The sequence below is a fragment of the Pristis pectinata genome, chromosome 13, assembly GCF_009764475.1.
Source record: "Pristis pectinata isolate sPriPec2 chromosome 13, sPriPec2.1.pri, whole genome shotgun sequence".
Classification (NCBI taxonomy): domain Eukaryota; kingdom Metazoa; phylum Chordata; class Chondrichthyes; order Rhinopristiformes; family Pristidae; genus Pristis; species Pristis pectinata.
Window position 1 is genome coordinate 47,991,258 of NC_067417.1, and position 23,540 is coordinate 48,014,797.

The 23,540-nt window shown below is 49.5% G+C and overlaps 1 protein-coding gene across 9 annotated transcripts in view; it reads left to right on the forward strand.

Moving 5' to 3' along the window:
• The window catches only part of mtss1lb (MTSS I-BAR domain containing 2b), a 158,164-nt gene that overhangs the window by 42,357 nt on the left and 92,267 nt on the right, over positions 1 to 23,540 (forward strand). For all 9 annotated transcript variants that reach the window (XM_052028739.1, XM_052028743.1, XM_052028745.1 and 6 more), the window contains exons 2-3: positions 5,283 to 5,344; positions 8,585 to 8,658. In XM_052028739.1, coding sequence (XP_051884699.1) covers positions 5,283 to 5,344; positions 8,585 to 8,658 — 136 coding nt within the window. The remainder of the gene's footprint in view (positions 1 to 5,282; positions 5,345 to 8,584; positions 8,659 to 23,540) is intronic.

Sequence of the window (23,540 nt, forward strand, 5' to 3'; positions counted from 1 at the left end):
ATCGTGAGGTCAGAGTCCATCTCATTGTATAAGGGAACCGTTCAATAGTCTTATCACAGTGGGGTAGAAGCTGTCCTTAAGCCTGGTGGTACACGCCCTCAGGCACCTGTATCTTCTACCCGATGGAAGAGGAGAGAAGAGAGAATGTCCCGGGTGGGTGGGGTCTTTGATTATGCTGGCTGCTTCACCAAGACAACGAGAGGTAAAGACAGAGTCCAAGGAGGGGAGGCTGGTGTCCATGATGCGCTGGGCTGTGTCCACAACTCTCTGCAGCTTCTTGCGGTCCTGGACAGAGCAGTTGCCATACCAAGCCATGATACGTCCAGATAAGATGCTTTCTGTGGTGCATCAGTAAAAGTTGGTGAGAGTCAAAGGGGACAAACCAAATTTCTTTAGCCTCCTGAGGAAGTAGAGGTGCTAGTGAGCTTTCTTGACTGTGGCATCTATGTGATTTGACCAGGACAGGCTGTTGGTGATGTTCACGCCCAGATGAGCCCAATGTTGGGAGCTGCCGACTCTTCCACAGATGGGGACAGCAGGATAGGGAGCCCGTGATGTAGTCCGCTCTATCTGCCGCACACACAGGGTTCTGTGTTCTCACAACGCGTGCCCTCTTGGTTCTCAATACCTTCTCCACTTTGAACGGCCATGGTTCAGGGATCGGTGGGGATGTTGCATTCCTCCAAGGAGGCTCTGAGCACGTCCTTGAATCTTTTTCCCCTGTCTGCTTGGTAATCTGTTCCCATGGCGGAGTTCGTAATTTTGTTTTGAGGATCTGGTGTCAGGCCTGTGACTGAGGTATCCTGCCCAGTGTAGCCAGCAGAGTGTAACTGGGGAGGATAAGCAACCCCAGAGTACGTTGATGTGTTCATGTCATTAATGTGAATCTGGTAACAGCGTGCCAGTGGAGTATTGCCCTTTTTAAGGGGCATTGATTCAGACTGAACAATGTGTCGCACCCTATAGATCGTTCTGCTGCATGTCGTGCTGCAGATTCTGTTTTGAAGATCTTGTTTGTACAAAGTTTCGTTGCTTTTTTTTTCGCAACGTGCTGGTTCGGGGTGAGGAATGGTGTTTGGCGCTGGTGGTGTGTGGGACTGCAGGCTGGTTGGGCATGGACGGGGCTGGGTGGTCTGTGACTGGTTTTCGTTTGGTGTGCCCGGAATCATAGAATCGTACAGCACAGAAACTGGCCCCTGAGACCACTTTGTCTGTTTCTCTCTGTCTGCCTCCACCTCCCTCTGTGCCCTGCTCATTCCTGTCCAGATGCCCCTCAAATGTTGTGACTGTTCCTGCCTCCACCCCTTCCTCTGGCAGCTCATTCCAGATACCAACTACTCTTTGTGTGGGGAAAAATGTACCCCTAAGATCCCCTTTAAACCTCCTCCCTTCCGCTTCTGGTTCTAGACACCCCTAGCATAGGAAACAGACACTGGGTATCTACCCTGTCTATGCCTCTCATTATTTCATAACCCTGCACAATGTCACCTCTCAGCCTCCTGTGCTCCAGGGAGAACAGTCCCAGCCCATCCAGTCACTCCTGAAAACTCAAGGCCTCCAATCCAGGCAATATCCTTGTGAATCTTTTCTGCAGGCTGTCCAGTTTCCCGTGGCATGGTGACCACAGCAACACACAGTACTTGCCCTAAAGTGTGGTCCAGCCAACAATTTGACAGGACGTCCCAACTCTGGTACTCAGTGCCTCGGCCGATGAAGGCAAGCGTGCCATACGCCGTCTTCACCGCCCTGTGCACCCGTGCTGCCATTTTCAAGGAACTACGTAGTTGTTAACCCTAGGTCTGTCTGTTCTACAACACTCTCCAGGGCCCTGCCATTTACTGTGCGCCCTGGTTTGACTTCCCAAATTGCATCACTTCATACTTGTCCGAGTTAAATTCCATCTGCCACTCCCTTGCCCACTTTCCCAGATGATCTGTATTTCTCTTTGTACTCGCATTGTCTGACTTGTTGAGCGTTGTCCCGGTCTGGGAACCGAATGCTTGCGTTAGGCCTTTCAAGAAAGTTTTACTTTTAACAACAGCATCTGGAGTTTGGCCCTTGTTGTGTACGTTGCAAAGTTTTATCAGTGTTGTTTTTCTGGTAATGACTGACTGGGAAGTCCACCCCACAATTCTCAAATGTGCCCAGATCTCATGACAGATCTAATCACATACAAATCGTTGAAATGCACAGTACAGGGGAGGCCATTTGATCCATTGCACCTTTGTAGCTCTTTGAAAGGGAAATTCAATTAGTCCCACTCCCCTAACCTTTCCCAATAATCCTGAAAAGGTTTATTGTGTAATGTATTCCCTGTTGGGTGTTTTACGTTGCCTTTCAAGAAGTGCATTCTAGTTGGCAAGTTGCTTGAAAAAGATCCCTGTTTTCATCCACTTGCCACTTAAATCTCAGTTCCCCGGAGACCATCACTGCCCGTTCACATTAAGAAAGCCCATTCCTGATCTTATGCACTTGCATGTCTCTCTTTCACCATCTCTGCTCGAAGGAGAGTGGTCCCAGACTCGACAACAAAACCAGAAAGATGCTGGAAACACTCAGCAGGTCAAACAGCATGTGCGGAAAGAGAAACAGATTTCAGGTTTCACGATGAAGATCCTTCTTCAGAACTAGCGAAGAGTTAGTGAAAACTCTGTTTCTCTCTCCAGAGTTGCTGCCTGACTGCTGTGTGTTTCTAGCATTTTGTGTTTTTTATCTCAGATTTCCAGCATCTGCAGTTATTTTGATTTTTAATCCCAGTCCCTCGTCTTGTCCTGGTCCTATTCTCCTCTGCTCCCTTCTCCAGACTCAACATCCTTCAGAAGTTTTAGTTCCCAGGGTTGAACACAGTGTTCAAGCTGAGGCTGAGTGAATGGTGTGTCATGGTTTAGCATGCTGCAAAATGGCAGACCTTTTTAAAGCGAGGTTCTGTATTTCTAACTCTCGCGTTGAACAGCACAGGTTTTTTTAAAAAAACTTTCAGTGGAATTGAAGGGAGCGTGAAGACCGAGGCTTCAGCTAGGACAAGCGAAGAGATGAGGGGACTATGCATTCGAGAGTTGCGATGAAGTATCACTCAGGGCGGCACAGTGGTGCAGCTGTCTCACAGCTCCAGCGACCCCACGTGCCACCTTTATGGAGTTTCCACACTCTCCCTGTGACGGCTTGGGATTTCCCTGGGGTGCTCCGGTTTCCTCTCGCATCCCGAAGGCGCGGGGGTTGGTGGGTTAATTGGCTGCTTGTAAATTGCCCCTCGTGTGTCAGTGAGTGGTAGAATCCGCGGGGGGGAAGCGGTGGGGTGGGGGGTGTTGGTGGGAATGTGGGGAGAATAAAATGGGGTTAGTGTAAAATGTGTGTTTGATGGTCGGCAGGGACTCGATGGGCCAAAGGGCCTGTTTCCATGCTGTTTCACTTTTAGATTCATGATGTCCTTTCAAAAGGATGTTTGATTTCTGCTGTAAATGTGTAAGTATTTAAAATTGCCACATTCTTAATTGCTCCCAAAATCTCAAATCAAATGGCAGTCTGGAGTGATGCATCTTATGGTGTACAGCGTGTGAATACTGTGAAGGCAGCAGAAAAATTTACATTCACTTTAAAGGTTTACAGGAGTTTTTGATTGTGAATCCTGAAAGTCTCACAGTGTGATCTCAGAGTCCAAATGTCTAACAGAGCAAGGTGGGAAAAGCCCCTGGATATCAGTGGTGTATGTTAGCGTTCATGGAATAAGCCAGAAGCATAATTTAACACGGTTGTATCATCTGTCATTGATGCAAAAACCTGACCAGCTCCAGATCTCCATTTGGGTTTGTTGAACTATTGAAGAGTGTCTGAAGGGGCAAGAGTTTACACAAGGCAAAAGGTGCTGCAAGCTCTCAGCTGGCCAGGTAGCGTCTGGGGAGAGGGAACATAGGACAATGGGCCAGAAATTTGTTTACGCAACTCCCAGTAAAATCAGCGCTGTGTTGCTGAAGATTTACTCAATCTGGAGTGGTGCAATGTTATTGTGTCTGAGCGCCTATCAGGAAATCCAACTCCAGAGCTTGGTTTGGCCTCAAGTACGAGAGGGCAGCTTTAAGGTGAGAGAGGGCAAGTTTAAAGGAGATTTACAGGGCAGTTTTTTTATAGACAGAGAGTGGTGGGTGCCTGAACCGTGCTGCCGGGGGAGGTGGTGGAAGGAGGTACAATAGCAATGTTTGAGAGGTATTTGGACACATGAACATGAAGGGAATGGAGGGATACAGACAATGTGATGGCAGATGGGATGAGTTACAATTGGCATGGTCAGCACAGACGCGGTGGGCTGAAGGGCCTGTTCCTGTGTGGTACTGGTCTATGTTCTATGTTGACATCTTTTATCTAGCAGTGAAGTTCCTCCAAATAACATCAGCAGTAGTGGAACATAGAAAATTGGTTTCCAATGAGATTTTCAGCTGATCATCTCTGTAAAATGACAGTTCTTATTTACTCAGTGATCAAACAGGTTGTACTAACACGGTTTCCCCTGTCGACACTGCTATTTGAAGGGCTTTCGCCCAGATTATTTTCTGTGTCCTCGCTGAGATCTGTCACTTCCTGCAGCCTCAGAGAGAGGCTGCGACGTGGGCCCCGGTGGCTTTGGCCGTGGAGGTCAGGGTCCTGGTTACCCTCTCCGAGCCGTGCCAGGCGGTGGCTGCTGCTGCTCTCTGTCACGTCACTGCTCAAACCCTGTACTCGGAGAGAAGGGGCTTCAGCAGGCACAGGGGTTTCCCTGCACTGCAGGCTTCCCCAAAGCACAGGCATTCATGGAGAGTGTTCTGGCTCCACATGGACCTTGTGTCTGAGGCAGCAGGCTGTTTCCCTGCAGGACCCCAGGGGCCCATGACTGCGTGTGTGTGTGTGTGTGTGTGTGTGTGTGTGTGTGTGTGTCCATCTCTGCTTCTTGCCTGCTCTGCCTCTGTTTGTCTGTTTGTGTCCATCCCTCCCCTCCCCTCCCCTCCCCTCCCCTCCCCTCCCCTCCCCTCCCCTCCCCCGCCTCTCTCTCTCTCTCTCTCTCTCTGCCTGTCTCTCTCTCTCTCTCTCTCTCTCTCTCTCTGCCTGCCTCTGTGTGTGTCTCTCTCTCTCTCTGCCTGCCTCTGTGTGTCTCTCTCTCTCTCTCTCTCTCTCTGCCTGCCTCTCTCTCTCTCTCTCTCTCCCTCCCTCCCTCCCTCCCTCCCTCGTTATGCCATGTTTTTCTTTTGAAGCTTCTACTGAGAGGATAATATTTTCTGGTAGCAATCTGTAATTATGCCCTTTGCTTCCTGTAGGGATCATACCCAATTTGGGAGGACTTCAATGCCAAGGCCGCCAAACTGCACTCCCAGCTCAGGTAAGGCGAACTGGAGCTCAAGCGACATGTGAACGCCCAACGTGACACATAACTGGGCGGGGGAAGAAGTAATGCCGAGTGCCAAACTAGCCGCCTCAGTCTCCTTAGATTTAAATCACCATTTCCCTAAGGAAGTGGGGTCAGTGCTCAAAGCTCTGCCCTGTCTTTCCCAGTGAAGAATTCTTCCACGTTCTGCAGAAATGGAGCATTAACCAAGGACTGTCACCTTGTCATGTAGTCACAACCCAGTCAACACTGAGATTTGAGTAATATTGCAATTTAGTTTTCCAGTTACTGAATAGTCCATTCCGCCCTACAATACCTCGTGACACTCGTTACCTCAAGACTTCCTTGACCTTTACTTCATTGGGGTTCAGTGGCTGGTGTTCTGTGTGACCAAGTATAGCTTCCAACATCAGTCTTAACTGCTGGAAAGACTCCATCAGAATTTTAGAGCCCAGATTGAGGTCTTCAATTAATGGGATTTATACATGAGCACCCTGATGCCTCCAACTTCTTGCCTTGCCTGCTTTCCCGAATAGCTTTTTGTTGTAATCACTCCACGTGTCAGCAAGTTCCACACTTGCCCCATTCTCTGGTTAAAGCAATTTTGCCTGAACTTCCTTGTTATATTTATCAGAGCCTATTTTGCTAATTACTCTGGCTGTTCAATGTTCCGATCCACTCGCTTTTAGTGATTTGTGTGTACACGGCCTCTATCCAGAGTCTTTATCCAATCCCCGGTGGCTACAGTGACGGTGCAGGGGGTAACGTTACCAACCGTCCAGACTATCGAGTTCAAACCTCACTATGATTTAAGTTCAGTTCATCTGGGCATTTAAAACAAAACTCTTCATGACCACAAAATTGTTGTTATCCTGAAAACTCGCATGGTTCACTAATATCCTTCAGGGAAGGGAATCGCCCGTCCTTACCTGGTTCGTGATCCTGACCCACGCTTGCCGTTGATTCTGAAGTAGCCCGGCAAGTCCCTCGGTTGTACCATTGCCACGGCGTTCAAACAGAGAAGAGTGAAGCCAGATGGACCACTGCTTTGTCCTGGACACCAAATCCAGACATGGCAGAGTTGCTCCCAGTCCTGTCGAATTCCTCCTCGAGCATTAGGGGAAGGGTTTGTAAATTGGGAGGGTTGTTCCCCCAATCCAGTCGAGGACCTGCCTGATGCAGTAGCACTCGCAGACTCTGATATTATAGATAACGTGCCAAACTCCTCCCCTCACAGCCCCGCTGAGGAAACCTCGTCCTCGCCAATCTGCCTGCGGCAGAAGCGTCTGTCCGTGAGTGTCCTTGTGTTTCCACATCCGAGGACGCCCTTCATCGCCTTGTCTGACACCATAATCATCCTAAATGCAGTAACCCAGGACAGACTGGGCACCCATGTGTCACTGTGGGTCACCCACAGCAGCAGAAATGCACACTAGCACGATCTATAACCCCATGGGCTGGTACATCCTTCGCTGTACCGTCACTGTCAAGCCAGACCAACCTAAGAAGTAGTGCAGAAGGTCACGCTGGGATAACCAAAAGTGACGAAGAGCCAGCTTGGTGAATCTGTAGCTCACGTAAACACTGAGCAGTCGATAGACCACAGCAATCTCCCAGATTAAAGTTCTGCAGTCTCGAATGGTGTTGGACAAATGAACAGCCAACGGGTTGGAGGAGGCTCCAAGAACATGGCGGGATGATGATGGCGGGACCCAGCACGCGAGTGCAAAGAGAAAGGCTGAAGCATTCGCGACTGGAAACACATAGATGATCCTCCCCTGCTTCCTCCTGAGATGCCATCAACACACAAGCTGTTCTTCAGCCAATTCGATGCACTCCACGTGGTGTTGAGCACTGGATACAGCAAAGGCGACAGATGAGACTACATTCCAGCTATCGTATTGAAGATCTGCACTCCAGAACGAGCTGCACCTCTAGCCAAACTGTCCCAGTGCAGTTACAACACTGATGTCCAACCGACAATTGCCCAGGTTTGTTCTCTTCACATCAAGCAGGACAAATCCACTTGGACTAATTGCCAGTTAGTCAGTTTACTCCCGTCATCAGCAGTGCTTTCAAGCAGCACTTGCTCACTGATGGCCAGTTTGGTTTTGCCAGGACCACTTGGCTCCAGACTTCATCACAACTTTGGCCCAAGTATGGACCAGAACAGATCTGGCAGTTCAGAATTTCAGAGATGAGGTGACGTTAGGGCACCATTTGTCCAAGTGTGGCATCAAGAAGCCCTGGTTAAATGGAACTCAATACGCCTTGAGGAGAAAACTCACCAAGGAAGATTGGTTGTGGATGTTGGAGTCCAATCGTCCTAGGACATCACCGCAGCAGAGTGTTCTAGACCCGACGATCCTAAACTGCCTCATCAGGGACCTTCCTATCATTAGAAGTGGGGATGTTCGCTGGTGATTGCATGAAGTTCAAATCACTTTGCAACAGCTCAGGAAATTGACCAGCCCATGCCTGCGTGCGTCAAGACCCAGATATGGGCTGATAAGTGGCAAGTAACATTCACCTCACAAAGGTGCCAGGCAATGACCACCTCCAACAGAAGTCTAAATACCCATCCTTGACCGTCAATGGCATTGCCATTATCAAATCCCCACCATCAATACTCTGGGGCCGGGGGTGGTCACCACCAGTAACCAAAAGTTAACTGCACCAGCCACATTAACACTTGGGCTTCAAGGCTGGGCAATCTGCAGTGAGAGGTCCATGGCCCCAGGTCTTTCCACATTCTACAAGGCACATGTCAGGAGTCTGATAGAACATTTGCCTGGATGAGTGCAACATGAACGGTGCACAGGGCACTCAGCACCATTCGGGGTAAAGCAGCCCACTTGATTAGCACTCCTTCCACCTCCCCGAACATTCATTCTCTCCAATCCCATCCCAAAGCCGTGACCTCTACCACCACCATTGATGTGGGCAGCAGGTGAAGGAAACACCACCGCTTGCAGGTTCCCCTCCAAGTGGCACGCCGTCCGAATGGAAATGCGTTGCTGTTCTTTCGTTATTGCTGGGTTCAAATCTTGGAACTCCCTCTCCACAGCACCGAGGGAGGACCTTCCCCAGAAGAACTGCAGCGGTTCAGGAAGGCGGCTCCCCACTGCCTTCTGGAGGGTTGCAGAAGCTGGCCGTGCCAACGATGTTGAGATCCCAAAAAACTCTGGAGTGCATTGTTCCTGACACCGTGCTCTCCTTGTTCCTTTGTCACAGGACCACCGTACTGGCAGCAGCCGCCTTCTTGGATGCATTTCAGAAAGTGGCGGACATGGCAACAAACACACGAGGTAGGAACCCATCAGAGTTATTGAATGATTAGGAACTTCTCGTCCAGGAAAGGCCACAGTGATCTCATTTAGGAAACTGTCTCTCTTTACTGGAGGACATCATTCAACCAGCTTGTCTTAGCCATCAGCCTGAATAATTCCCAAACAAGAGGGCTTCCATGTGTAATAATGGTGCCTGGGAGTGAATCCAGGCTCGGAACATAATGGAGGGATTTGGATGATTTATGTGGTCACAGGAAGTTGTGTGTGATGGGCGTGCCATGATTAAGACAGGGCTTCCTGGCATTGTGTAGCTGAGGGTTTGCTTCTGGCTCTGTAGTGAACTCGCTCTTCAGTCCACAATCCATCCAGTGATGAGATGTGACTTGACTGCCTTGTCGATTAGTGCTATTGAAGAAAATTTGAAACTGATCGAATTGTACAAACCTTGTACTTCTCCTCTTGGGTGACGGTATTTTTGCAGAAGCCCTATTCCAGATAAATCTGGCACGGATCTTTGGGTGATCTGAATATCAATTGGAATATCCACACTTGGAGTATTGTGTTCAGTTCTGGTCACCTCATTAGAGGAAGGATGTGGAAGCTTCGGAGAGGGTGCAGAGGAGATTTACCAGGATGCTTCCTGGATTAGAGAATGTCTTAGGTTGAGCGAGCTAGGGCTTTTCTCTTTGGATGAGAGGCGACTTGATAGAGGTATATAAGATTATGAGAGGCATAGACAGAGTGGACAGCCAGCACCTTTTCCCCAGGGCGGCAATGGCCAATACCAGAGGACATCAGTTTAAGCTGAATGGAGGAAAGTTTAAGGGAGATGTCAGAGGTAGGTTTTTTTACACAGAGAGTGGTGGGTACCTGGAACACACTGCTGGGGGTGGTGGTAGAGGTTAATACAATAGGGACATTTAAGAGACTCTTAGATAGGCACATGTAAGAAGAATGGAGGGTTATGGGCTGTGTAGGAGGGTAGGGTTAGATTGATCATGGAAAATGTTTATATAGGTCGGCACAACATAGTGGGCTGAATGGCCTGTTCCATGCTGTACTGTTCTATGTTCCAGGTCCTTCCCTGTTTTGTAACGATCAGACAATCAGGGTCAATGTGTGTGTGTGTGGACAGGGTATTGCAGACTTGGTTGCCGAAGGAAGTTGCTGACCTCTGTCTGATCCCTGAATTACTTGTTGTGCTGGGAGGCAGAGATTGAAAGACCCCACTGGACCTTCTGAAGCTGTGGGATGGAAGTGTGTGGGAACAGGTATAAGCCTCGCTGTATTCCAGGTTCCGTGTTGTATCCCACTGGATCAAGGGAATACTGGACAGGTGCAAGGATCCATCAATAAAGTATGTTTTAATGAAGTACCAATGTGGATTCCTATGGAGCCTGGGCAATCTCTTAACAGGAGTTACCAAGACTATAATGAGAATTCAAGAATGACTGCTCGAGGTGTAAGATTCTTTTCATGGCTTTGTATGTGAGGATGGTTTGAAGCCAAGCAAGTGTGAGGTGTTAAACTATGAGAGGTCAGATGCAAGAGGAAAGTATACAGTAAATGACAGGATCTTTGGGGGCATTGACGTACATAGGGATTTTGTGGTGCAAGTCAAGAGCTGCCTGAAAGTCCGAACACAAGTAGATAGGGTGGACTTGCCTTTGTTGGTCAGGGCACAGAGTATGAAAGTGGGGAAATCAAGTTGCAGCTGTATAAAACATTGGTTCGTTCACATTTGGAGTACTGTGTGTAGTTCTGGTCGCCCCATTACAGGAAGGGTGTGGAGGCTTTGGAGAGGGTGCAGAAGAGGTTCACCAGGATGCTGCCTGGATTGCAGAGTATTAGCTAGAAGGAGAGGTTGGACAGACTTGGATTGCTTTTCTCTGGAGCGTTGGAAGCTGAAGGGAGACCTGATAGAAGTTTATAAAATTATGGGAGGCATAGATAGGGTAGACAGAGTCTTTTCCACCCAGGATGGAAATGTCAAATACTAGAGGGCATAGGTTTAATGTGAGAGGGGGGGAAAGTTTAAAGGAGATGTGCAAGGCGAGTTTCTTTTCCACAGAGAGAGTAGGTGCTTGGAACTCGCTGCCAGGGGAGGTGGTAGAAGCAGGCACAACAGACACATGAACAGTGGAGGAATGGAGGGATATGAACCACGTGCAGGCAGATAGGATTAGTTAGATTGGCACCATGGTTGGCACAGACATGATGGGCCGAAGGGGCTGTTCCTGTGCTGTTCTATGTCCCCCGTTTCCAATGTGTCTGACCCAAGATACCACACACCAAAGGAGGAACTTCAGTTTCTGCAGACCGTGGGATGTTCAGAGAGCGTCGTGGCCAGTTAAGTGTGGCCACTGTCATTAGGGATGTTAATGCAAAGTTTGACTCCAAGCTGCGTAGAGATTAGAAATAAAAACTGAAAACACTGGAAAGACACTTCATCAGGAGGGTTTTTGACCTGAAAGGTGAACAATTTCTCCTTCCCCAGATGCAGCCTGACCTGCTGACAGTTTCCAGAGGTTTGGGTTTTGAGATATTTCACTGAGGAGATATTGGGATGGTTGACCAATAGTTTGGGTCAAGGAAGTAGGTTTTACGGAATGGTCGAGGGTGAGAATTCCGGAGCTCGCTGTCTCGACAGCTGAAGGTATAAGATAAGATAAGGTTTCTTTATTAGTCACATGAACATCAAAACACACAGTGAAATACATCTTTTTGAGTAGTGTTCTGGGGGCAGCCTGCAAGTGTCACCGTGCTTCCAGCGCCAACATAGCACGCCCACAACTTCCTAACCCGTACGTCTTTGGAATGTGGGAGGAAACCGGAGCACCCGGAGGAAACCCACTCAGACACGGGGAGAAGGTACAAACTCCTTACAGACAGCGGCTGGATTTGAATCTGGGTCACTGGCGCTGTAAAGCGTTACGCTAACTGCTACACTACCAGAGGTAGGGCAATGCAAGTCATGCCTATGCTGGAAGCCAGAACTGGAGAACAGGAATCTCACTGGGATTCGTTCCCAGTTACCATCGTGGTACACCCATGGTTGTAGGGCTGGAGGAGGCTGGAGTTACAGGTGAAGAGATGAAGAACTTGCAAAAATAAATGAGAAGTGAAACGTCAGCCTAGCTCAATGAGTGCACGTGGTGGGCGGAGAGTGGAAACTGAGAGTAGCTGAGAATATGGGCTTGCAGTTTGTGTATAACCTCCGTTAGGGCTGTACGGGAGTTCTGGGTATACCCTTGCAGGCAGTCCCCAGGTTACGACAGGGTTCTGTTCCTGAGAACTGTTCGTAACCCGAACTGTTGGTAAGTCAGAGATGAACAACAGTGCGAGGGAGAGGGTCACAGAAACAGCGCTGATGGAGAGCGAGCAGGCGCGGGGAGTGCGGCCACCGACCGGCCTCACTGACTCAGTGAGTGAGTCTGCTCAGCGCTCTCAGCTCTGCTCAGCTCCACCCGGTCCCCCGTTGTTGCGACTCGGGGAGGGAGGGTGGGGAGAGCAGGCGCGGGGGAAATGCCCTGTTCCCACCCTGGCAGAAGGTGCCTGCAGCCCCGCAGCAGCCGGCAAGACCATCCCCTTCAATCTCTCTTGTATGTACGGGGTGTCCGTAAGTTGGCTGTTTGTAACATCTGTACTGAGAAGGTCTGAGAAAAAGATGAGATAAGATATCTTTATTAGTCACATGTACATCGAAACACACAGTGAAAATGCTCTTTTGCGTAGTGTGTTCTGCGGGGCAAGCCCCCAAGTGTCGCCACGCTTCTGGCGCCAACATAGCACGCCCACAACTTCCTAACCCGTACGTCTTTGGAATGTGGGAGGAAACCAGAGCACCCGGAGGAAACCCACGCAGACACGGGGAGAACGTACAAACTCCTTACAGATAGCGGCTGGAATTGAACCCAGGTCGCTGGAGCTGTAATAGCGTCGCGCTAACCCCTACACTACCGTGTCTGCCCAGCTGCAGTGTGGAAATTATTCAGATTCCACCAGTGAGAGTAGGTCACCACTGGGAGGAGAGGCAAGGAATGAGAGTTCTCCACTTGTAGAGGTTGGGTGACCCAAGGGATTTTACATGACAAAGGACTGCGAGAGAGTGAAGGCTAGAACCCGCTGGTTAGGTGGACGGCAGCCAGAGTGCACGAGTTAATTATGAAAGGCACGTAACTGATGTGGGAGGGTCACAAAACGTTTATTTTTAGAGGGCGGTTAGAATTCGAAATCTGCCCATGATTTTATCCAGAATCAGTTGCTTGAAACAATGGAATCTTAAACGGAGCTTGTAAGCACTATTCTGTGGTGTTAGTTCAGGGAGCTGAAAGGAGGGCAAAAGAAACCCCACAGAACTTGCACCCCTCGTTACATCCCAAAACATTTCGGGACCAATTAAGCACAGCAAGATGCCACAACTAGCAACAAGACAGGTGAAGAGATGATCATCCATCTCATGATGTTGGTCAAGGGAAATAAATTGGCCAGGCAAGCAGGAGTGCTTCCCTGGCATTGAAATAGTATGGAGAAATTTTGTACATTCACCATAGGGAGTAGGCTAGCTCTTGTAAAAACATCTTATCTGAATGGCAGCAGGTCCCCCAGTGTCAGCACAGCACATGGGAACAAACTCCAAGTCTCCCAATTGGGGCTAATAACCCACAGCCTTCAGACTCTTGGGTGAGAGTACTAACCACTGAACCACTGGGCGGCACGGTAGCACAGCTGGCTGAGCCGCTACCTCACGGCACCAGAGACCCGGGTTCGATCCTGACCTCGGAGTTTGTGTGGAATTTGCAGACTCTCCCTGTGCCCACGTGGGAACCCTCCCCCCACCCCTCCACCCCGCCCCCCACCCCCGGATGCTCAGGTTTCTTCCCACATCCCGAAAACTTGTATGTCTGTAGGTCCTGTAGTCTAGATGGGCGGCACAGTAGTGTAGTGGTTAGCGCAACACTATTACAGCGCCAGCGACCTGGGTTCAATTCCCACCGCTGTCTGTAAGGAGTTTGTACGTTCTCCCCATGTCTGCGTGGGTTTCCTCCAGGTGCTCCGGTTTCCTCCCATATTCCAAAGACATACGGGTTAGGAAGTTGTGGGCATGCTATGTTGGCGCCGGAAGCGTGGCCACACTTGCGGGCTGCCCCCCCAGCACATTCTCAGTAACGCAAAATGACACATTTCACTGTGTGTTTCAATGCACATGTGACTAATAAATAAAAAAATCTTGTATCTTATCTTAATTGTCCACTGTAAATTGCCCCTAGTGCGGAGGTGAGGGGTAGAATCTGAGGCAAGTTGATAGAAGGATAAAATGGGATCAGTGTAGTATGTGGGTGTTTGATGGTCAGCACGGATTTAGTGGGCCAAAGGGCCTGTTTCCATGTGACATACCTCTTTGACTATGGCTGCAAGCTCTGGCATGGATTGGGTGGCTCAGCTGGCCAGATTCTGCGCTGGGACACCCTGAGCAAAGTTTCTCCAGCTCTGATGGAAATCTCTGCTGCTTTTTTTAATCCCCTTTCGCTGATTTTCCATATTTTTGGCCTTTGCAGGGGTGTGTCCCAGCTGCTGCCGGATGTTTGTGTGTTGTTGTACTGTTTACACTGTGAAAGGCCCAAAACCAACAGTCTGTGGGAAAGTAGGTCAAACTGTTTTGGAAGGCAACTACATCAAGCTTCTGTTGTTCTGCAGGTACACATATGGATCAGGCGCTTAGTACATGACTTGCAGTAACTGCTGCAAGAGATGTGTCATCCAGCGTGTCACATCAGTGTTTGCACTGGGCTTGTTCCCTTCAGCATGGAAGACTTGGGGAAGGTCTGCTGAACGGAGCAGTTCGGATTGCTGGCGGAGAAATTATTTTCACGAGATCACAAGACAAGGGAGCAGAAGTAGGCCATTCGGCCCATCAAGTCTGCTCCATGAGCTGAGCTAAACTAAACTATTCCTATCTCGTCCCAATTTCCGGCCTTATCCCCATATCCCTTGATACCCTGACTAATTAGATACCTATCAATCTCCTCCTTAAACGCCTCCAGTGATCGGGCCTCCACAGCTGTACATGGCAAAGAATTCCATAAATTCACTACCCTCTGGCTAAAGAAATTTCTCCTCATTTCTGTTTTAAATGGGAACCCTCTAATTCTGGACTCACCCACCAAGGGAAACAGCTTAGCCACATCTACTCTGTCCAGTCCTTTCAATATTCTAAATGTTTCTATGAGGTCCCCTCTCATTCTTCTGTACTCCAGTGAGTACAGTCCAAGTGCGTTGAAATCGAGAACAGGCTTATCTCGGTGTGAAGCTTGTCAGTGAGAGAGAGGGTGAGGGATGGGGCTGTCCTCCCTGCCTCTTCGTCTTTTCGTGGCAGGGGAGGGAGAAGTCTCATACAAAAACGGAGGCGGGTGGGGCACCCCGACAATATGAAGTCACTGTGCATGTGCGCAAATGCCCGGTACACAGTGCAAGGCCAGTGGGGTTGTGAAAGAGTTCAGACCGAGAACTGGTATTTTCCCCATTGGTTTTCAGTTTGTCGGTTGACTGCCATGGAGCAACACAACATGGAAACAGGCCCTTCGGCCCAACTCATCCGTGCTGACCAAGAATCCCATCCAAGCTAGTCCCATTTGCATGTCTTCAGTCACGGGGAAGTAGTCACACTGAGCCACTCCACACCCCAACAGCAACCCTAACCCCACACCTTTTAAAAGAAAAATACTTCCTGCAGGAGAGGGTTACTTATTGCGGACCTTCCAACTCTTTTTGAAAGCGTTACCTGATTAGTTCCAGCCCACTTGCTTCTTTACACCAGCCCTGAAATTCTTTTCCGAGGTCTTATTTGGACTAATGCAGATGTGTAGTCCCAGGCCACCATAATTCACCACAGGATGACAAAGTGCCCTAGTCACCCTGGGATTTGACCAGTTCCAGTTACTGATCCACTGCCCCATGGAAGCAGTTCCTTTTTACTTGCTTCACTAAAACCCCTCAGAATTGCGAGCAGCTTTACTGAGTCTCTCTGCTGCAAGGCAAATAATTCCAGGTTGTCCAGCCCCTCCTCCTGGCAGACGTGACCTACGTATCTCAGCGTGGTTCTAGTAAATCTCACTGGCAGCACCTTTCCCCGTGTCGTGCGCAGAGAGAGGCAGAATACTCCTGCTGACTTTTGAGTCTAACTTGGTAAAGGTTCATCCCTAAAACATAGGAGATAGAGGTATATAAGATCATGAGGGGGCACAGACAGAGTGAAGGCACGTAGTCTTATTCCTGGGGAGGGGGTGATAAAAACAAGGGGGCATAGGTTTAAGATCAGAGGTGAGAGGTTGAAAAGGGACGTCAGGGGCAGCTTCTTCACACACAGGGTGGTGCGTATTTGGAACGAGCTGCCAGAAAGAGTGGTTGAGGCGGGCACATTAGCAACATTTAAAAGCCTTCCAGATAAGTCCATGGATAGGAGGGGTTTAGAGGGCTCTGGGCCAAACGCGGGCAGATGGGACTAGCTCGCTGGGCAACACAGTCGGCATGGATGAGTTGGGCCGAAGGGCCTGTCTAATGCCTGAGCTCCCTCCCCAACATCTCCCACAATCTCTACTTCTGTTGAAGTGTTGCTTAGAACCTGGGTGGGCCTGGTTTGTTTTCCTTGGAGCAGAGAAGGTTGGGGTGGGGGGGGGGGTGGGATTGGATGCACAAAACCACGAGGGACACAGAGAGGGTATGCAGCAGTAAGCTTCTCCCCAGAGCCGAGGTTTCTCTAACCAGAGAGCGCGGGGGTTTAAGACGAGGTGTAAGAGGTTTAGAGGGGATCTGAGAGAGAATATTTTCCCCCAGAGGGTGGTTGGAATCTGGAACACGTTGCCTGAGGGGGTGGTGGAAGCAGAGACTCTTAGCATTTTAAGAAATATCTAGTCAAGCACTTGAGTCATCAAAGTATATAAAGGATGTGAACCAAGAGATGGTAAGTGGGATTAATATAGATGGTTGACATGGACGTGATGAGCTGTTCCTCCTGTACAGCTCTGACTTTTAGAAGAACAGCACTTGATATTCTGCCTGGGTAGTCCACAACCCAGTGAAGGCTGAATTTTCCTGCTTCGGGTATCCCACACTCTCTGTATTCCTTTCTCTGCTCTTCCCCTCTCCCACCAACCGCCCACCCGCCCTCTGGTCACCCAGTTTCGTTCCCCTCTCCCACCCACACACCACGCCTTCTAGTTCTCCTTCCCTCTACCTCAGCTGGTTCCTCATCCCTCTCTTATCTGGTTCCACTCATCTCCTTCCTTCATTACCCAGTTCCAGCATCTGCAGCTTCCTCTGTCTCCACTTCTCACCTTCTAGTGTCTGTCTCTACCTCCCTTCCCCCTCGCCTGCCCCTCATCTCTGCACCTCTGTCTACCTATGATCCACCAGCCAATGACTCCTGACTCCATCCCTCCCAGCTCCATCTGCCCGTCATCTCCATCCTCGCCTGGATCCACCTATCCCCTGCCAGCCCCTGCATCATCCCTCCCCCTCACCCCTTTACACTGGCTGCCTCCCCTCTACACTCTCAGTCCTAATGCAGGGTCTCGGCCTGAAGTGTCGACTGTCCCTTTGCCTCCACAGATGCTGCTCGACCCACTGAGTTCCTCCAGCAGTTTGTTTTTGGCTCCGGGTTGCAGCATCTGCAGTCTCTTGTGTCTTCACTGACTCTAACCTTGTGCTTTATCCAAGCTGTGGGTCCTCTGTGCTAAGCTTGTATGGGTAATCCATTGACCAATTATGCTTTCTAAAGCTCTCTGGGATATTTTTTGCAATTATGTAGCACCTATTATATTTTAAGTTGTACTGCTATGATAGTGAAGGATTTGTGATATCATTGCTCCGTTGTCAACACAGTCAGGTTAAGACCTTGTTCATCCCATTCCTTCCCTAGTGTGTGCATGAACCTTCCCCTGTGGCATTGCCCTGTACAGAGAGCTGCGCACTAGGCAGTCTCAGTGCTGGCTTCCATTCACTCTCAGGCCTTGTACAAAGAAGGAGCAGAAGATAATGAAAGAAAATGCACACAGAGAGGCTTATCTGGGCTTCACAAGGCTTTGCTTTGATTCCTTGCGTGCGCTTGAATCGCCTCCTTGTGCTGCGATCCAGCTCTGTGATGGTCAGTGATGCGATGATGCTTGACGCTGGCCATTAATAGACTACACGCCGGCACTTGGTTCTACTGTGGCTTGCTGCCAACTGGGATTTTGAACAGTGATTCCCCACTGAGCAGTGCGATGAAACTGTCCGAGCTGCACTTCCATTTACAGAGTTGGCCAGTTGGTTTTGCAGCCCCTGGAGTCAGAAAGCAAGGAGACTGGCCCTATGACCCACCGATTCCCACCGACTGTCAACCACTGATCCTACATTAATCCCATATTTTTATTCTCCCCACTTTCTCACCAACTGCCCCCCAGATTCCATCACCCACCTCCACACCAAGGGCAGTTTACAGTGAGCAGTTAACCTACCGACCCGCACATCTTTGGGATGTGTGGGAGGAAACCGGAGCACCCAGGGGAACCCCACGCTGTCACAGGGAGAACGTACAAACTCCACACAGGCAGCGCTGGAGGTCGGGATTGAACCTGTGTCCTTGGCACTGTGAGGCAGCAGCTCTACCAGCCATGCCACTGTGCCATCACCACGTCATGGTGACCTCTGGAGCACTATAATGCTTTCTTTATAATGCTGTTCTTTGCTGACACACACACACACACACACACACACACACACACACACACACACACACACACACACACACACACACACACACACATATTCTGGAGACATGCCAGTTGGTGAGATAATGAGTCACTGTGAATTGCCCCTAGTGCGTAGGTGAGTGGTAAAATCTGGGGAAAGTGGATGAGAGTGCGGGGAGAGTAAAAGAAATAGGATTGGTGTGAATGGGTGGTGTAGACTTGGGCCTGTTTCCATGCTGTATCTCTCTATGACTATGGGAGGTGTGTGAGTAATCCTCAGTGAAGTCTCGAGCTGCCCTATGAAGTGTCCCATTGCAGGCAGGAGGACCCTTTAACTGCTGTTGAGATGTAACTCAACGAGCTGCGCTCTTTTCCTCCTGCAACTGCTAAGCGACTTTTCTTCTGGATCTGGGAGCTCCTGCTTATATTGGAAAAGCTTCAAACACGTAGTGCACAATCTATGCATCTGACCCAGTGGAAACATCACATGGCTCCTGAATGGAAGAGCTGAGACAACTGGCATGATTTCGTTGGAAATGATCACAGATGCATTTGACCCAGGTGACCTCCTGGCTTCGTGCTTGGGCAAATAAATCTCCGCGATTTAACTTATAGGCCACAAGTGATCTCAAAGTTTGTTTTTTTTTTACTGAACCTTGGTTGCCTTGGGCCAAGCCAGTCTGGTGGTGAGGACTGCAAACAGATGTTTTGTTATTGGGATAAATTATATAGGGACAGTGCACTCCCAGATGGAAACATGCCCCAGTTTCCTGCACACCTTATTGAAGACTTAGTTGGATGATTAGTTAACTGCCCAGAGCTATCTTGGTTGTGATGGTCGAAGGAGGAATGCTGGCTGGAATTTTGATGTTTCTGAGAAAGTGCCTCCATCCCAATAGGCAAGGGTCCGGCCAAAGATGGGCAGTGTGGCTCTCCCTGGGATTGCAGACAGTGATTACATCCAGGAGTCAGGCTCGAACCCATAACTTCTCGACGCAGTGGCCACTGCTGCCAACCTGGCAAAAGGGGTGGGCCACAGAATTCCCTGAATACGTGCTGTCATTCAGTCAAGCTGTGCTTGATCTATGATGTGACTCCACATACGTGCTTTCATCCTATGTTCCGCACTATTACACATCAATTCGAAACTCTAAATATCCAGTTTAAAGTGACCAGTTGGCCTATCATCAACTTCCATTTGCAGAACAATACAAAGTATCTTTTCCCTATTTCTTTATAGGCCATTTGGTCTATGTTGACCCGAAGAACAATCCCACTCCCCCACTAATCTTTCTTTCAACCTATCCCCATCAACTTCCCCCAGCTTCTGCTATCTACTTACTCTAGAGGCAATTTACAGTGGCCAACTAACCTTCCAATCTTTGGAGGAAACTGGATCAATTGTGGGTCACCCATGCAGTCACAGGGAGAACTCCACAGAGACCGCACTGGAGGTCAGGGATGAACCAGTGATAGACTATTTCCTAACTTCACTATTGAAAGGCATATGGTATGTTCCCTCTGCCATGGCACCCTGACAGAAGTAGCAGCTCTCCATGCACACCATCATCTCCTGGAACGTCTTGAAAACTTCACATCAGGAACAATCACGGATCTCATCACATCAGGAGATGTCCCTCCACTGCCTCCAGCCAGATAGTGCCCCAACCCTACATTGCCCGCTTCTATCTCTTCCCCAAGATCCACAAACAGGACTGTCCTGGTAGGCCCATTGTATCTGCCTGCTCTTGCCCGACTGAACTTACCTCCTCATACCTCGGCTCGGGGGAAAAGCAAGAAAATATCTTTTTTTCTCTACCCCCCACCCCCCAACTTGTCCAATCCCTTCCCACGAACATCCAGGACACCTCGCATGCTCTCCACCATTTTAAACCACTTCCAATTCCCTGGCCCCCACTGCCTCGCCTTCACCGTGGACATCCTGTCCCTATACATCTCCATCCCCCATCAGGAAAGCCTTGGATCTCTCTGTTTCTTTCTAGAACATCGATCCAACCAGTTCCACTCTACTGACACTCTCCTCTGCCTGGCCGAACTCTTTCTCACCCTGAACAATTTGTTTTTTGATTCCTCTCTCGCCAGTGTCTTGAAAACCTCAATCAAATGACTCCCCCGCCGACCCTTTCAATTAAAGAGCATTGACCTCTCATTTCATTAATCACATGTTGTATTTTAACCCCATGTACTCTGAATCAGCCTGCTGAATCTGTACTGCTGGCCCTCGAGAGGGCAGGACATCTTTCCTAACATGTGGTGTCCAGAACTGCTCGCGTCACTCCCAGGTGTTGTCTAACCAGGGCTTTGCACAGCTGGAGTGTGACCACTACCCCTTTGTACTCCAGTCCTCGAGGTACAAAGGCCAGCGTTCCGTCAGCATTTTTGATTATTTCCTGTCCGTCACATTTGATTTCACTAATCCGTGCCTGGATTGGAAAGTGTGATGTATGCAGCAGTCATGAATTGAATGGCAGAGCTGGCAGGCTCACTGGATCATATGGCCATTGCTTCTCTTGGTTCTCACTCCCACACAATGCTAGGCCTTCCAATTTCCTGTTTCTAATCTGTTACCGAGAAGGTGCCCTACTCTAACCTTCATGGACCCAAGTGAGTGCATTTTACTGTAGGTTGATGCCTATTGAAATCCATTTGCCACAGTTTTGCTCTAAAGTGTATGCTGTTGTCCACATTGCTTACAGTGTTCTCAATCTTCCATGTCATCTCCATCCCACTCTGTACTATATTGACACTTTACTCTGTTATTGTTTTTACCTTCATTACCTCAAAGCACTCTGTACTAACTCAATATATCTGCACTGTGTAATGAATTGATCTGTGCAAATGGTATGCAAGACAAGTTTTTTACTGTACAAGTGACAATAATAAACCAATACCAATGATGTGGCCCTAACACCAGCCAACCCTCCCAGATGTATAATTCTGTTCTCTATTCCCTGATTTCGGAAGCTTCCTCCATTTGGGTCTTTCTTTCATTTGCCAAAGTCCTAACGTCTGGAATTCCCTTCCTTAACCTTCTTGCTGCCTCCCTCGGCCTTCCTTTCTTGTGGGGCTGACCTTAAATCCCACCTCCCTTCACCAAACCTTGGGGTCATCTACCCTGTCTCTCCCTGGGTCAGCTGTCTCGACTTGGGGCCGGTACTCTTGCTGGGGCGGTGAAGTTCCCAGGTTCGGGTCTTGGGGCGGAGAATGGGGTGTCACATATTCCAGGCTGCCCTCACTGAAGGAGTCGAGCACTGTCAGCAGTACATCTTGCAGGTGAGGCATCATCTGGGCTGTATGAGAAAATCCCATGGCAATGTTTCAACGAGCGTGAAGGCCGTTACCCTTCGCTGTTGTTTATTCCTAATTTGGAATTGCTGAAATGCATCTGTTCTGTTCCCCCTCGGGTCGCTGTGTCTGGGATCTTGCTGTGCTCCATTAGGGAGTTCCTCCACAGCAGCGATTACACTCCGTTGTGTGGTAAGCTCTTCGGTGCATGCTGACACCACAGTCAGAGCTGTGGTAGTGCAGGCTTTCAGTTTAGAACATTCAGAAATGAAATTGTTACCTGCACAGCACACACTGACAATTCTTCTCTGTGGCAGGTTGGGCTATTACTCACTGCTTCTTAATGAGCTTCGTAATTAGTTGCTGATCTTCAACTCACCGTGCTACTGATAAATTCTAACCTCTGACTTCTCTATCAGCCCTCAGCTGTCACCTCGGGTCTGAACCATCACACTATGGGCCTCTGTATTTTCAGACTGCTATTACAACAGATCAGCACGATCTGCAAAGGCACCAAGTACTCAGCTGTCTCCTCTCTCCCTTCTTCAATCCTTCCACCCTCTTCCCCCACCCCTCCCAGCTCTTTCTCTTTCCCCACTGCTTGTTCTCCTTCCTGCTCTCCTTCTCCACCCACTCTCCCCTCCCCCCCTAATCCCTCCTCTCTCCGTCCCCCTTCCACTCCCCTCTCTCCCTCCCCATCTGTTCTGCACCCTGGGCCGATGTACCACATTAAAGGCTCTTGGTTCTTGCCGGCACATCCCCCGAAGCCTGCACACCCCCAATCCCGGTGCATTCTCCTGGGAAGGGCTTTGGCGGACTGTCGATGGCGCCTTTGTCGCTGGACTGGGTGACTAAGTGAACCAGGAGTGGTTTAAAGCACCGAAATCCAGCCCGGGCCTCAGGTTCAGAGTTCACGCATCGCTTCCCGGAATCCATGAGGAGGCCATTTATCCCATCGTATCTCTGCCGGTTGAGAGGACCCAGTCTCATTCCCAGCGGCCAGCACTGGGTCCTCGTATTTGCTCACGACACAGGAGACTGTTCAACCCATCGAATCTATACTGGCTGCCGCTTTTCCCTACACCCTGTTCTTTCTCACTGGCCCATCTTTTGCCACTCCCCTGGATTAAGCAGCCATTTACCTCGTTCGGATATGGGAGGACGTGCAAACTCCACACAGACAGCGCCCGTGGTGAGGGCTGAACCCAGGTCACCAGAGGGGTGCAGCAGAAGCTCGACAACCTGTGCCACTGTACAGCTGGACTCTACGTGACCCTGCAGGTCGTGGCTCTTTAAAGTAAAATTAAACGTGGCAAAGTGGGAGAGAAGTCTGCCTCTCCTGCTCTTTCAGGCAGTGAGTTCCAAACCCCCTCCACCTCTGGCTAGGGTCGCTTTTCCTTATCTTACCCTCAGTTCCTTCTACCAACCGTGTAAAATTCATCCCCTCTGCTTTACAGCTGTCTGCTCAGGGGAGGGGGAGAGGTTACTCACTGTCACTAGTCCCCTCATACACCTTTTTCTTCCAATGCACACAGTATATTCATTCCCATCCCCCCTTGTTTTTCAGAGTTTTCTTCCTGGAATTCAGCAGTTTGTGTGGCTAGTTTCCCTTGTCATGCTGCCATTTTTCCTTGTGGTTTCCCCGTCATATATTGGAACCCACGCCTCCTACACAAGTCAGTTGGTTGTCCTCTGTGAACAGTTCATTGGAGACTGCGCCACAACCACCCCAATTATTCTGGCCCTGCAAACCTTTCCTTTAAAGCCAAGGTGCCAGCACAGGGTAGGGGCAATTCTCGTCCACCTCAGCCCATTTCCATCGACGCCCTCAATGACTCGAGCTAATTGCTGGAAGGTTATTGAAGC